This window comes from Piliocolobus tephrosceles, chromosome 1 (genome assembly GCF_002776525.5).
Source record: "Piliocolobus tephrosceles isolate RC106 chromosome 1, ASM277652v3, whole genome shotgun sequence".
NCBI classification, from domain to species: domain Eukaryota; kingdom Metazoa; phylum Chordata; class Mammalia; order Primates; family Cercopithecidae; genus Piliocolobus; species Piliocolobus tephrosceles.
In genome coordinates this window covers 170,774,504-170,789,880 of record NC_045434.1, presented here as the reverse complement: position 1 = coordinate 170,789,880, position 15,377 = coordinate 170,774,504, and the positions used below count along the sequence as shown (strand labels likewise).

The window sequence follows — 15,377 nt, the reverse complement described above, 5'->3', positions numbered from 1 at the left end:
GATGGTGAGTGGTGATGAGCATTTTTTCATGTGTCTGTTGGCTGCATTGTTGTCTTCTTTTGAGAAGTGTCTGTTCATATCCTTCGATCACTTTTTGATGGGGTTTTTTTTTTTTTCTTGTAAATTTGTTTGAGTTTTTTGTAGGTTCTGGATATTAGCCCTTTGTCAGATGAGTAGATTGTAAAAATTTTCTCCCATCCTGTAGGTTGCCTGTTCACTCTGACGGTAGTTTCTTTTGCTGTGCAGAAGCTCTTTAGTTTAATTAGATCCCATTTGTTTATTTTGGTTTTTGTTGCCATTGCTTTTGGTGTTTTAGTCATGAAGTTCTTGCCCATGCCTATGTCCTGAATGGTATTGCCTAGGTTTTCTTCTAGGGTTTTTATGGTTTTAGGTCTAACATTTAAGTCTTTAATCCACGTTGAATTAATTTTTGTATAAGGTGTAAGGAAGGGATCCAGTTTCAGCTTTCTGCATATGGCTAGCCAGTTTTCCCAGCACCATTTATTAAATAGGGAATCCTTTCCCCATTTCTTTTTGTCACATTTGTCAAAGATCAGATGGTTGTAGATGTGTGATATTATTTCTGTTCTGTTCCATTGGTCTATATCTCTGTTTTGGTTACTGTAGCCTTGTAGTATAGTTTGAAATCAGGTAGCATGATGCCTCCAGCTTTGTTCTTTTGGCTGAGGATTGTCTTGGCAATGCGGGCTATTTTTTGGTTCCACATGAACTTTAAAGTAGTTTTTTCCAATTCTGTGAGGAAAGTCATTGGTAGCTTCATGGGGATGACATTGAATCTATAAATTACCTTGGGCAGTATGGCCATTTTCACAATATTGATTCTTCCTAACCATGAGTATGGAATGTTCTTCCATTTGTTTGTGTCCTCTTTTATTTCATTGAGCAGTGGTTTGTAGTTCTCCTTCAAGAGATCCTTCACAACCCTTGTAAGTTGGATTCCTAGGTATTTTATTCTCTTTGAAGCAATTGCGAATGGGAGTTCACTCATGATTTGGCTCTCTGTTTGTCTGTTTTTGGTGTATAAGAATGGCTGTGATTTTTGCACATTGATTTTGTATCCTGAGACTTTGCTAAAGTTGCTCATCAACTTAAGGAGATTTTGGGCTGAGACAATGGGGTTTTCTAAATACACAATCACGTCATCTGCAAACAGGGACAATTTGACTTCTTCTTTTCCTAATTGAATACCCTTTATTTCTTTCTCCTGCCTGACTGCCCTGGCCAGAACTTCCAACACTATGTTGAATAGGAGTGGTGAGAGAGGGCATCCCTGTCTTGTGCCAGTTTTCAAAGGGAATGCTTCCAGTTTTTGCCCATTCAGTATGATATTGGCTGTGGGTTTGTCATAAATAGCTCTCATTATTTTGAGATACATCCCATCAATACCTAGTTTATTAAGAGTTTTTAGCATGAAGGGCTGATGAATTTTGTCAAAGGCCTTTTCTGCATCTATTGAGATAATCATGTGGTTTTGTCTTTGGTTCCGTTTATGTGATGGAGTATGTTTATTGATTTGTGTATGTTGAACCAGCCTTGCATCCCAGGCATGAAGCCAACTTGCTCGTGGTGGATAAGCTTTTTGATGCGCTGCTGGATTCGGTTTGCCAGTATTTTATTGAGGATTTTTGCATCGATGTTCATCAGGGATATTGGTCTAAAATTCTCTTTTTTTGTTGTGTCTCTGCCAGGCTTTGGTATCAGGATGATGTTGGCCTCATAAAATGAGTTAGGAAGGATTCTCTCTTTTTCTATTGATTGGAATAGTTTCAGAAGGAATGGTACCAGCTCCTCTTTGTACCTCTGACAGAATTCGCTGTGAATCCATCTGATCCTGGACTTTTTTTGGTTAGTAGGTTATTAATTATTGCCTCAATTTCAGAGCCTGTTATTGGTCTATTCAGGGTTTCAACTTCTTCTTGGTTTAGTCTTGGGAGGGTGTATGTGTCCATTTCTTCTAGATCTTCTAGTTTATTTGCATAGAGGTGTTTATAGTATTCTCTGATGGTAGTTTGTATTTCTGTGGGAAAGGCGGTGATATCCCCTTTATCATTTTTTATTGCGTCCATTTGATTCCTCTCTCTTTTCTTTATTAGTCTTGCTAGCGGTCTATCAATTTTGTTGATCTTTTCAAAAAACCAGCTCCTGGATTCATTGATTTTTTTGAAGGGTTTTTTCCATCTCCTTCAGTTCTGCTCTGATCTTAGTTATTTCTTGCCTTCTGCTAGCTTTTGAATGTGTTTGCTCTTGCTTCTCTAGCTCTTTTAATTGTGATGCTAGGTTGTCAATTTTAGATCTTTCCTGCTTTCTCTTGTGGGCATTTAATGCTATAAATTTCCCTCTACACACTGCTTTAAATGTGTCCCAGAGATTCTGGTATGTTGCGTCTTTGTTCTCACTGGTTTCAAAGAACATCTTTATTTCTGCCTTCATTTCGTTATGTACTCAGTAGTCATTCAGAAGCAGGTTGTTCAGTTTCCATGTAGTTGAGCGGTTTTGAGTGAGTTTCTTAATCCTGAGTTCTAATTTGATTGCACTGTGGTCTGAGAGACAGTTTGTTATAATTTCTGTTCTTTTACATTTGCTGAGGAGTGCTTTACTTCCAACTATGGGGTCAGTTTTGGAATAAGTGTGATGTGGTGCTGAGAAGAATGTATATTCTGTTGATTTGGGGTGGAGAGTTCTGTAGATGTCTATCAGGTCCACTTGGTGCAGAGCTGCGTTCAATTCCTGGGTATCTTTGTTAACTTTCTGTCTCATTGATCTGTCTAATGTAGACAGTGAGGTGTTAAAGTCTCCCATTATTATTGTGTGGAAGTCTAAGTCTCTTTGTAGGTCTCTAAGGACTTGCTTTATGAATCTGGGTGCTCCTGTATTGGTGCATATATATTTAGGATAGTTAGCTCTTCTTGTTGAATTCATCCCTTTACCATCATGTAATGGCCTTCTTTATCTCTTCTGATCTTTGTTGGTTTAAAGTCTGCTTTATTACAGATTAGGATTGCATCCCCTGCTTTTTATTTTTTGCTTCCATTTGCTTGGTAGATCTTTCTCCATCCCTTTATTTTGAGCCTATGTGTGTCTCTGCACATGACATGGGTCTCCTGAATACAGCACACTGATGGGTCTTGACTCTTTATCCAATTTGTCAGCCTGTGTCTTTTAATTGGAGCATTTAGCCCATTTACATTTAAGGTTAATATTGTTATATATAAATTTGACCCTGTCATTATGATGTTTGCTGGTTATTTTGCTCATCAGTTGATGCAGTTTCTTCCTAGCATCAATGGTCTTTACAATCTGGCATGTTTTTGCAGTGGCTGGTACCAGTTATTCCTTTCCATGTTTAGTGCTTCTTCAGGAGCTCTTGTAAGGCGGGCCTGGTGGTGACAAAATCTCTCAGCATTTGCTTGTCTGTAAAGGATTTTATTTCTCCTTTACTTATGAAGCTTAGTTTGGCTGGATATGAAATTCTGGGTTGAAAATTCTTTTCTTTAAGAATGTTGAATACTGGCCCCCACTCTCTTCTGACTTGTTGAGTTTCTGCCAAGAGATCCGCTTTTAGTCTGATGGGCTTCCCTTTGTGGGTAACCCGACCTTTCTCTCTGGTTGCCCTTAATATTTTTTCCTTCATTTCAACTTTGATGAATCTGACAATTATGTGTCTTGGAGTTGCTCTTCTCAAGGAGTATCTTTGTGGCATTCTCTGTATTTCCTGAATTTGAATGTTGGCCTGCCTTGCTAGGTTGGGGAAGTTCTCCTGGATAACACCCTGAAGAGTGTTTTCAAACTTGGTTCCATTCTCCCCTTCACTTTCAGGTACACCAATCAGATGTAGATTTGGTCTTTTCACGTGGTCCCATATTTCTTGGAGGCTTTGTTCGTTTCTTTTTACTCTTTTTTCTCTAAACTTCTCTTCTTGCTTCATTTCATTCATTTGATCTTCAATCATTGATTCCCTTTCTTCCACTTGATCAAATTGGCTACTGAAGCTTGCGCATGCGTCACGTAGTTCTCATGCCATGGTTTTCAGTTCCATCAGTCATTTAAGGTCTTCTCTACGCTGTTTATTCTAATTAGCCATTCGTCTAATCTTTTTTCAAGGTTTTTAGCTTCTTTGCGACGGGTTCAACCATCCTCCTTTAGCTCAGAGAAGTTTGTTATTACCGATCGTCTGAAGCCTACTTCTGTCAACTTGTCAAAGTCATTCTCCATCCAGCTTTGTTCCATTGTTGGCAAGGTGCTGTGTTCCTTTGGAGGAGCAGAGAGGTACTTTGATTTTTAGAATTTTCAATTTTTCTGCTCTGGTTTCTCCCCATCAATAGTATCTGATTCTCACTGACCCCTCAGAATTCAAAGACAAATACTTGTATGGAATGTTTTTATGCTTTATAGCAATATAGTTATTACATGGGTTCAACAACAATTTGTTTTTCTTCTTATCAGGATGTAATTGGATAAGTCAATTGTGTAAAACAAGGCCATTATTTGAGAATGACTTCTTTTATTCAAACAAAACAAAGATTAAAGAACAAGTACTGACTTTATGTGACACCAACATCATAAAGATCTCCCAAGAAAACTGGGCTGCTACCTGGTTTACAAGATCCCAGCCTCACAGGTAGTAAAGTAAGGTCACTTACCAACAGGCTAGGAAACTTAGCAAATCTGGGAAACCTCAAGATGAAATAAATTCACTCATATTTATATGTACTGAAGGTGAAATATGGTAGAGAGAATTTCTAAGGTTTGGAGCATAGCCTTAAAATAGAAGAACAAATATAACAGGGGCATTAAAAAGTAGTCTGAGATCCTTGATATGTTTGAGGCAGAAATTATTCTCTGACCTTAAAAGTTGCTAAATAGTTTATAGCTCTTGATTTGCAAGTCAAAACCAAAGAGGCCTATAATGTTTAATTAATACTTGCTGAAACTATGTAAATAGCCAGGCCAAATATAATGAAACCAGCCTTTTCTGTGATCATAACCATAAGGTAGGGAGACTGTTAGAAAAAATAATCTGATACTTGAAAATGGGCAAATAAGATTGTCTACACCTTCAAGAAATTATCATCTGATCTACGGTATGCACCCTTGATGACTTTCTACTGTCTAGAATGCTTTATACTCTGTAGAGGTAGAGGTTAATAGAAACTGATAGCAATGCAAGTGACTCCCGTCCGTACCAATCCGTACCAACACAAATGAATACTGTCTGGTGAAGTATGTAAATCTCTATAACTCATATTCCCATTTTTTAATTTTTTTTTGAGACAGAGTTTCACTCTTTTTGCACAGGCTGGAGTGCAATGGCGCAATCTCGGCTCACTGTAACCTCGCCTCCCAGGTTCAAGTAATTCTCCTGCCTTAGCCTCCCGAGTAGCTGGGATTATAGGCATGCACCACCAAACCCAGCTAATTTTGTATTTTAGTAGAGACAGGGTTTCATCATGTTGGCCAGCCCGGTCTTGAACTCCTGAACTCAGGTAATCCGCCTACCTCAGCCTGCCAAAGTGCTGGGATTACAGGTATGAGCCACCGTGCCCGGCCATATTCCCATTTTTATATCTGACCAGAGGCTATATATCTGTGCTAATTAACCAGTAATTAACGAGCTGAATAAAATCTGTGATACATGCTCATTATATATTTGTATAAAAGTCATGTTTTTCACTTTGTGAAAATTATACTTTAATAAAAGCCTTAAAAACAACATAGAAGTTATTTGTATTTGTCTTAAGAATTTGGAATGTTTATATCTGAATAAATCTATCAAATATATAAATTTTCAACATAGATATTTAAGACAACTAAGTACCTGGACTTAATTATCTTTCCTTCATTTCTCTGGGAGCTTGTCAAATGCATTAAGTACTCAAAGTAGGAGGCTGTAAACAAGAAGTTGAAAACAAGACATGCCAAATTTATCGAGCTAGCTGGTAATCTACAGGCATACAATCAAGAGTTGACAGTACACTTGATGTTCAATCTAGACAAACAATGAAACAAAAATCTTACCTGTCTATAGTATTTTTCATATACAGGATTCCCACTTGATAACTGAAATAAACAAATTAATAAAAATTAGATGCTATTCATTAACTTCTATTAACATATTTCGCATTCATTCAACAGATATTTGAGAAACAAAGGTGAATAAGATAAAATATCCTTGATTTCAGGGGTTAGGTTTTGTTTCTTCTTGGGGGGCGAGAGAGAGAGAACAGATAAAGATAGTCACATGGGTTACTAAGAATCAGGTAGACAAGAAATGAAACAAGAATCTTAAATTTTGTTTTTGATATCAATACTTCTCTTCATCTAAAATTTTACCCAGAAACCCAATACGTTACAAATTAAGAATGAAATGCTTTCGCTAAAGCCAGTTTTGAGAGGCCCAAATCCCCAAGAATTCAGCCTCTACCCAAGTACCTATGAATACATTTCAAAAACCACTTTAATAAAACAATTAAATGAATATACAAACTGACGTACAGAAAGATGATAAGTGATGTTATCAGATATGAACTGCTTGCAGAAAGGCAGTTCCATTAAATTCACACTACAGTTCAAAGAGTTCCTTGGTCAGTTTAGGAACAAACTCATCTGAAATTCAATGTTTGAAGGACCGACTGGACACAGTGGCTCACACCAGTAATCCCAGCACTTTGGGAGGCTGAGGCAGGAGGACTGCTTGAACCCAAGAGTTTGAGACCAGCCTGAGCATCAATCAGTGAGACCTCGTCTTTACAAATAATTTAAAAACTGGCCAGGTGTGGTGGCACATGTCTATGGTCCCATCTACTTGGGAGGCTGAGGTGGGAGAACTGCCTGAGCCCAGGCAGCTGAGGTTGCAATGAGCTATGACTACGCCACTGTACTCCAGCCTGGGTGACAGACTGAGACCCTGTCTCAAAAAAGAAAAAAGAGTTTGAAGGATCAAGTTTGCCTCCACATGAATGTGTAAGAGTGTTCTGGGATCAGGATGGGAATCCAGGAAGGCTTCATGGGGTGACATCAGAGCAGGAACTTGAGGTATGGGGAAGATGGAGAGAGAGTGATTCTACACAGAGATAGCAGCATGCACAAAGGCATGTGATCAACAGAAAACTCAGTTATGTCTAAAAAGAACAGCAAGAAGTTCTGAATGATAAGAGGGATAGGGAGATAAGATTATGAAGTTTTGTAGAAGACAACTTATGAAGGGTTTCATCTGCCATCGTTGAGTAAAAAAAAAAAAAAAAATGAAGTCGCCCAGGCTGGAGTACAGTGGCGTGGCACGATCTAGGCTCACTGCAATCTCTGCCTCCCAGGTTCAAGCGATTCTCCTGTCTCAGCCTCCCAAATAGCTGGCATTACAGGCGTGCACCACCACGCCTGGCTAATTTTGTATTTTTAGTAGAGATGGGGGTTCACCATGTTGTCCAGGCTGGTCTCAAACTCCTGACCTCAAGTGATCCACCCGCCTTGGCTTCCCAAAGTGCTGGGATTACAAGCATCAGCCACCACACCCAGCCTTAGGAAGTAATTTTAATGGTCTGGTTGAGGAGCTGAACATTGACAATGGCAGAAAAGAAGGGTATGACTTGAAAAAAAGTTTGTAACATAGATTTGACAGGACTTATTAAGTGGATGAGGGGGAAGGAAAGCATAATTTTAAAAATATATAAAATGTCTACACATACAGAGTTTCCCTTTCCACAGTTTTAGTTACCCTCAGTCAATCGCCGTCAGAAAATATTAAATGAAAAATTCCAGAAATAAACATTTCGTAACTTTTAAATTGTACACCACTCCAAGTAGCATGATGAAATCTCATGCCATCCCACCTAGGACATGAATTCCTTTGTCCAGGGCATCTACTCTGTATACGGTATCTGCCCATTAGTCACTTTGTAGCCGACTCAGTTATCAGGCTGACAGATCACAAAAAGGATGAGAATGGTACAATAAGGTATGTTGAGAGAGACAGAAACCACATTCACATAACTTTTATTACAGTGTATTGTTATAATTGTTCTATTTCACTATTAGTAGTTGTTGTTAATCTTACTGTGCCTAATTTATAAATTAAACTTTATCACAGGCATGACATACACACAGACAGAGATATATATTCGAACTCAAGACTGCAACGTGTGTGTGTGTGTGTGTGTGTGTGTGTGTTCTACTGGTTCAGTTTTTCTGAAGAACCCTAATATATCCACTCTCAGAGAGGTTACCTGTCCAGGCTTTTAAAAGGCAGAGTCAGCTAGGCATGGTGGCGCGTGCCTGTAATCCCAGTACTTTGGGAGGCCAAGGCAGGCAGATCACAAGGTCAGGAGATCGAGACCATCTTGGCCAACATGGTGAAACCCCGTCTCTACTAAAAATACAAAAAATTAGCTGGGTGTGGTGGCGCATGCCTATAATCCCAGCTACATGGAAAGCTGAGGCAGGGGAACTGCTTGAACCCTGGAGGTGGAGGTTGCAGTGAGCTGAGATCACGCCATTGCACTCCAGCCTAGCAAAAGAGCAAGACTCCATCAAAAAAAAAAAAAAAAGAAAAAGAAAAGAAAAAGCAGAGTCAGACGGATGCAGTGGTTCACGCCTGTAATCCCAGCAGGGGATTTGGGAAGCTATGCCAGGAGGATTGCTTCAATCTAGGAGTTTGAGATCAGCCTGGGCAATGTAGAGAAACACTATCTCCACCAAAAATGCAAAAACTAGTCAGGCATGGTGGCACACGTATATAGTGCCAGCTACTCAGGAGGTTGAGGCAGGAGGACTGCTTGAGCCACGGAGGTCAAAGCTATAGTGAGCTGTGATTGTGCTGCTGCACTCTAGCCTGGGCAACAGAGTGAGACCCTGTTTCTTAACAAAAATGTCAGAGTCAGGACTTATGTGTCCCACTCCTAGCTCTGTGCTGCTTCCCATATGCCCTGGTATGCCCAGGAAAATCTTTTTTTTTTTTTTTTTTGAGACAGAGTCTCGCTGTGTCGCCCAGGCTGGAGTGCAGTGGCCAGATCTCAGCTCACTGCAAGCTCCGCCTCCCGGGTTTATGCCATTCTCCTGCCTCAGCCTCCCGAGTAGCTGGGACTACAGGCGCCCGCCACCTCGCCCAGCTAGTTTTTTGTATTTTTTAGTAGAGACGGGGTTTCGCCGTGTTAGCCAGGATGGTCTCGATCTGCTGACCTCGTGATCCGCCCGTCTCAGCCTCCCAAAGTGCTGGGATTACAGGCTTGAGCCACCGCGCCCGGCCGGAAAATCTTGATTTACAATCATTGTCCCAGCATCCCATTCGGCTTACCATGTGTCTCTGATTTACCATTTTTAAAAAGAAACTTGTACTGGGCCAGATGTAGTCGCTCATGCCTGTAATCTCAGCACTTTGGGAGGCCGAGGCAGGAGGAGTGCTTGAAACCAGGAGTTTGAGACCAATCTAGGCAACACAGCGAGACCCTGTCTCCATTTTTAAAAAATTTTTAAATAAAAAATTAAATAACATTTTAAATTTTAAAGAAACTATTAACAATCATTATATCAAAATACACTAAAACCAGAATGGATTTTGTATCTCTACTGTATATATCTAGTTTCTGGACAAGTTATCAGCTAGTAGTGTGTAAGTGCTTTCACCACATGAACAAGTGATGAAATTTGAAAGAGAAGTAGTGATAATTCCATCTTTCTTGTTCTGATTCTTTACAGATTCAACAAAACTTCTTCTTTGCAAGGGAAGCATATAGACTTACTGAAAAGGATCCTCAGACTTAAGCAACCATGGGTAATTAACTCTGTATGGTCTTGCAAAATATTAGGAGAAATATTTGACACTGGTGCTCCTGTTGGTTATCTGGTATGCCAGGCAGTGCAGTGGCATGTACAGTGACCACAAGACACACTAGGCCACCAGCTGGCTAAGTCAGTGGGAAATCGCAGGCTGGGTGCAAATGAAGTATGTGCAAAGTCAGTAGTCTGAAAACTTTTAGATGGCTTTATCACACATTGTATTGTGTAAGTCTACAACTATTTATTTTGTTGTTTGGTAACCATTTTATTATCTCATAAGCCTTTTCAGGAGCAATGGGTTATAAAGCCATCACTGTATCCAATAAAAACTAAGCTCTAAATTTTCATTTCTCCGGAAAATGGATGGGCAGACAATTTGCATAAAACCACTGAAGTAGTTTCCATTTATCATGGGAGCTCTAGTGACATCACTATTAATAAGTAAGATTCAAACATCAACATTTATAAATGTTTTCATATTCCCACAGTTACATTTTTAAGGATAAGACTGATGCTGAATACAACAAAATAGTGCAACAGAGCAATATGTGTGTTCTCCTTGCAACCTGTCATTGGACTTTCGAGGCTAGTACTTTTAAAAACCTACTTTATAAATCCAATCAATGTCTCAATAGGGAGTCTTTTTAAAAATAAGTCCTCTAGAAATTGGTTGCATCCTGTTCAAAATCAGTTGGAAACCTTTAATCAAAATTAAAATTTAGTGAGCTGGGCATGGTGGCGCACACCTGTAGTCCCAGCTATTTGGGAGGCTGGAATGGGAGGATCACTTGAGCCCAAGAATTCATGACCAACCTGGGCAACATACTGAGACATCATCTCTTTATGTTTAAAAAAACAAACAAACAAACAAACAAAAACAAGTTTAATGAATAAAGCTCCAAAAAACCTTCAGCTTTTGAAGCTTTTGGCAAATACCAATTATTATCAACAAAGTCTGCCAGGATACTGAAATATATCCTTCAAAACAAGGAAGAACCTAACAAATTAAATGAGTTCAAATAGTACACAAGATTTCATTTTGAAATTTTATAATTATATTTTGGAATGAATTTTAGAAATTCCATTGAGAATCTTCTTTTTTTTTCTTTGAGACGGAGTTTTTTGCTCTTGTCGCCCAGGCTGGAGTGCAATGGTGCTATCACGGCCCACTGAAACCTCCGCCTCCCAGGTTCAAGCGATTCTCGTGCCTCAGTCTCCCAAATAGCTGAGATTACAGGCGCCTGCCACCACATCCAGCTAATTTTTGTATTTTTAGTAGAGACGGGGTTTCGTCATGTTGGCCAGGCTGGCCTCGAACTACTGACCTCAGGGGATCCACCCGCCTCAGCCTCCCAAAGTGCTAGGATTACAGGTGTGAGCCATTGTGTGCAGCCAAGTCTTTCTATTTTTAAGTAGATGAAAGAAAATTACAGGCCAGGCACAATGGCTCACGCCTGTAATCTCAACACTTTGGGAGGCTGAGGCGGGTGAATCACCTGAGGTCAGGAGTTCAGGACCAGCCTGGCCAACATGGTGACACCTCGTCACTACTAAAAATACAAAAAAAAAAAAAGCTGGACATGGTGGCGGGCACCTGTAATCCCAGTTACTATGGAAGCTGAGGCAGAAGAATTGCTTGAAACCAGGAGGCAGACGTTGCAGTGTGCTGAGATTACGTCACTGTACTCAAGCTTAGGTGACAAGAGCGAGACTGCATCTCAAAAAAAGAAAGAAAGAAAGATTAGAGGCCTACAATTTTGCAACACTTAAATCTGGTGGAACATGTAAAATACATAGGGACAACTTATTTGTATCAAAGAGAGTACCTTGTGACTAGATTGGACAATACAGCGAGATCCTGTCTCTATAAAAAATGAAAAGTAAAAAGAGAGAGTACCTTTAATACAGGCAAAAGAACATTGCCTGTGAAAATACTGGGACTGATACATTTATAATTTTCTTTTCTTTTTTTTCTTTTTTGAGATAGAGTTTTGCTCTTGTTATCCAGGCTGGAGTACAGTGGCATGATCTCCACTCACTGCAATCTCCACCTCCCGGGTTCAAGTGATTCTCCTCCCTCAGCCTCCCGAGTAGCTGGGATTATAGGTGCCCACCACTACACCTGCCTAATTTTTTTTTTTTTTTGTATTTTTAGTAGAGACAGGAGCTTCATCATGTTGGCTAGGCTAGTCTCGAACTCCTGACCTCAGGTGATCCACCTGCCTCAGCCTCCAAAAAGTGCTGGGAGTACAGGTATGAGCCACTGTGCCCAGTCTATAATTTTCAATAAGAAAAAAATTAGAATTAAGAATATTCTGCATCTAGCAAAATTTTTCCTGAGCTAACTGGGTACAGCAGCACATATAAAGTATATTGGCAACTAAAAATATTTTACAGAGAAGCATCAACTGTAGAAGTTAACAACCACAAAGTATAAAATGTAACTGCAAAATATTGCAGTTTTATGAAAAAATTAAAACTAGTAAAACCACATGGAACATCATTATATGATTCAGAAAAGTATCAGTGACACAATATCAGTGACAGATTTGACCGAGAAACTGATAAAAATATAGTTATTACCAAAAATACTTTGTTTTTAAATATTCAACTGAAGTCCATGTAAAAACTTTGTTATAATGTACAACAAAATGTTTTATAAATTGTTGTTTTTTAAAAAAGAGTTTAAATGGAGCTATTTTATTGATCTACTAATGCAATAAAAACTATTTTAATGGTTGAAAAAGTAAATATTCCAAAAATATATCAAATTTTAAATATTTGTAGTACCCCCTTTCATTCTCAAAAATGTACCAGTTTGAATGAAAAATTATATAGTAATCTACTTAGTTATGACAAAAGTATAAATACTTTGCTAAAGAAAGCAAATTAAATATGTTCCCTCAATAATAAAAAGTTAATTTTAAATGGATGTTTCGAATACAGGAAAAAAAAAAAACCTCACACAGTAAGAAATCCTGATCTCCAAACTGTGCCTTAATAATCCTCACATTACAGGTTCATTGGTTACTACCTAAACACATAGGAGACGATATTAGCTCACCAAAGTGTTCCAAAGTACACCCTGTGCTGATTACTACACTAATGTGATATAGCTAAGTGAGAATGGAAAAAGCCATCCAAAATGCCAAGTCACTCATCAAGCAAGATAACCAAAGAGTGTTTCTGGTGTGTCTCAGTAAAACTGGCTTTTGTTGTTATTGTCAGACTATGAACATGATCACTTTTTAGGCAGGGGAAAAAAAAAACAAATCACATATAATGAATGAACAGAGGAAAAAAATTGAAAGGCATAGCTTAAATGGTAACAATGATTATCTCTGGATAGCAAGATCATAAATGATTTTTACGTTCTTCTTCACACTACTTTGCAGTCTCTGGAAACTCTTTGAGAATAAACATGTCCTAATTATATAGTAAGAATGAAACAATAAGGCTATTTTCAATCTGGAGAAAAATATAAAAATCCCCAAATCTGATCAGTATACAAAACTGCATGTGAATTTTTAACAATCAAGTTAATTTCTAAAGGAAAACTTTAACTCCAACTGTCAAAATCAAAATCTGACCTTTTACAATTCTGTTATTACAATTTAAAAGCAATTATTTATTTATTACCTGTATCATAAACTCTTACCAGCTGTCACAAAGTTAAATATTCATAAATGTCAGAATTCTTTTGAAAGAGTCCGTTGCTATTTCTTACTAGTCTGAAAAATTTAAAGTACCTGTAAACAAGAGATGCTAGAAAGCCAATACAGTTTTGTAAAAAAAAAAAAACCAAAAACACTCAGACTTTGGTATCAGATAGGCCTATATTCAAAGCCCATTCTACTACTTCTTAGGTATACGATCTTTAGTAGCTTATTTTACCTCCTTGAAAAGCCTGTTTCCTGATCTGGTTGGTTTTGAGACAGGGTCCCACTCTGTCCTGGCTGAAGTACAGTGATACAATCACACTGCTGCCTCAAACTTCTGGGCTTAAGCAATCTTCCCATGTAGCTGGAATTACAGGCATGAGCCAGTACAGCCAGCCTCTCCTCTTCCTTCTTTAGTAACAGTACCCCTAAGCTTTACATACGGACATCTAGCTAAAATCTACATTTCCCAACCTCTCTTGCAATTTCAGTTATTCATCAATGGAATGATAAAAGAAATGTGTCCAACTCCGAGGATGTGCATCTAAAGAGAAAAGAAATGACTTCTGACTCCTAACCCTTCTTGTAAGTGGCTAGAATACAGGTATAGTGACAGAATCTGGAGAAGCTATCTTGGATTGAGACAGAAAACATGTTGAGAAAAACACAGCAACATGAGAAAAAAACCCTGAGTCCCTGACACCATCATGAAGCTCCTATAGCACTCTACACCACTTACCCCACTTGGATTGTTACTTGAGATTTGTGATTTTGGTTTAAACCAATACCCTAACTAATGTAAAAAAACAAAAGAAGGAACTGCTATTTTTGTAAAGGAAACAAATGTGTTATTATAATTACATATATAGCTACACAAATGTAAATATAATAAACTCTACTAAGAAAAAATTGTTACAGAAGTATAGCCTAGTATACCATATATCTACATATAGGTATCTTTCTTTTTTTTTTTTTTGAGATGGAGTCTCCCTCTGCCACCCAGGTTAGAGTGCAATGGCGTGATCTCGACTCACTGCAGTCTCCGCCTCCCAGGTTCAAGCAATTCTCCAGCCTTAGCCTCCCAAGTAGCTGGGACTACAGATGCACACCACCACGCCCGACTATTTTATCTTTAGTAGAGATGGGGTTTCTCCATATTGTCCAGGCTGGTCTCGAACTCCTGACCTCAGATGACTAATACAGCATCTTAAGGTGTTTAGATGGTATTATAATTCCCAGTCATCTGTTTCCCTCTTGTATACACAGAGTGCATAGCGTCTCTCTCTTTAAGAGTAGTATTAATATCCCTGCCTGTTGCCATGTGACTTGTAGTGTTTCTCTGTGGGTGTTCCAGGGGTGGGTTTGGCCATATAACTTGTTTTGGCCATGGAATCCGGGAGAAAGTTCCAGTTCCAAGTAGAAGCTTCAACAGCTGTTGTGTGTTTCTGACAGGTCTTACTGTTTTCTCTCTACCAAGAGAATATGTCACAAATAGGGACTGCTCCTCTAGCCTGGATCCTCAAATGAGAAAGAATCACAGAGTAGAACCATAGCTGATTCCTAGGAAACCTATAATGTGAACAATATATAAATCTTTCTTATTGTAAGCTACTCATATTTTGGCTTGTTTCTTAGTGCAGCATAATCTAGCAAATGTTAACACATAAGTAAATCAACACCAAAGTGTATCAAGTAGTAATAAAAAAGACCCCAGTTACTAAGGAAATTTATAGGTTAATAATTAAATGTCAATAATTGTCTCATATGGAATTTCTGGTGTCATTTTTAGGGGAGGGTTATGTGGGAGGAGATGTTAGATAGAGTACACGACTTTGAGAGTACAAGATTCTATAACACACAAAATGACCTAAAATTTTAAATGATTTATTCTTACTATAAATGGTTACAGTACAATGTGGAAGGCCAGGC

General features: G+C 38.6%; 1 protein-coding gene across 3 annotated transcripts in view; it reads right to left on the bottom strand.

The window, feature by feature from the left end:
- Window positions 1-15,377, bottom strand: part of EPS15 (epidermal growth factor receptor pathway substrate 15) — a 164,535-nt gene that overhangs the window by 119,330 nt on the left and 29,828 nt on the right. For all 3 annotated transcript variants that reach the window (XM_023188907.3, XM_023188925.3, XM_026454167.2), the window contains exon 2: window positions 6,037-6,078. In XM_023188907.3, the coding sequence (XP_023044675.2) occupies window positions 6,037-6,078 (42 nt within the window). The remainder of the gene's footprint in view (window positions 1-6,036; window positions 6,079-15,377) is intronic.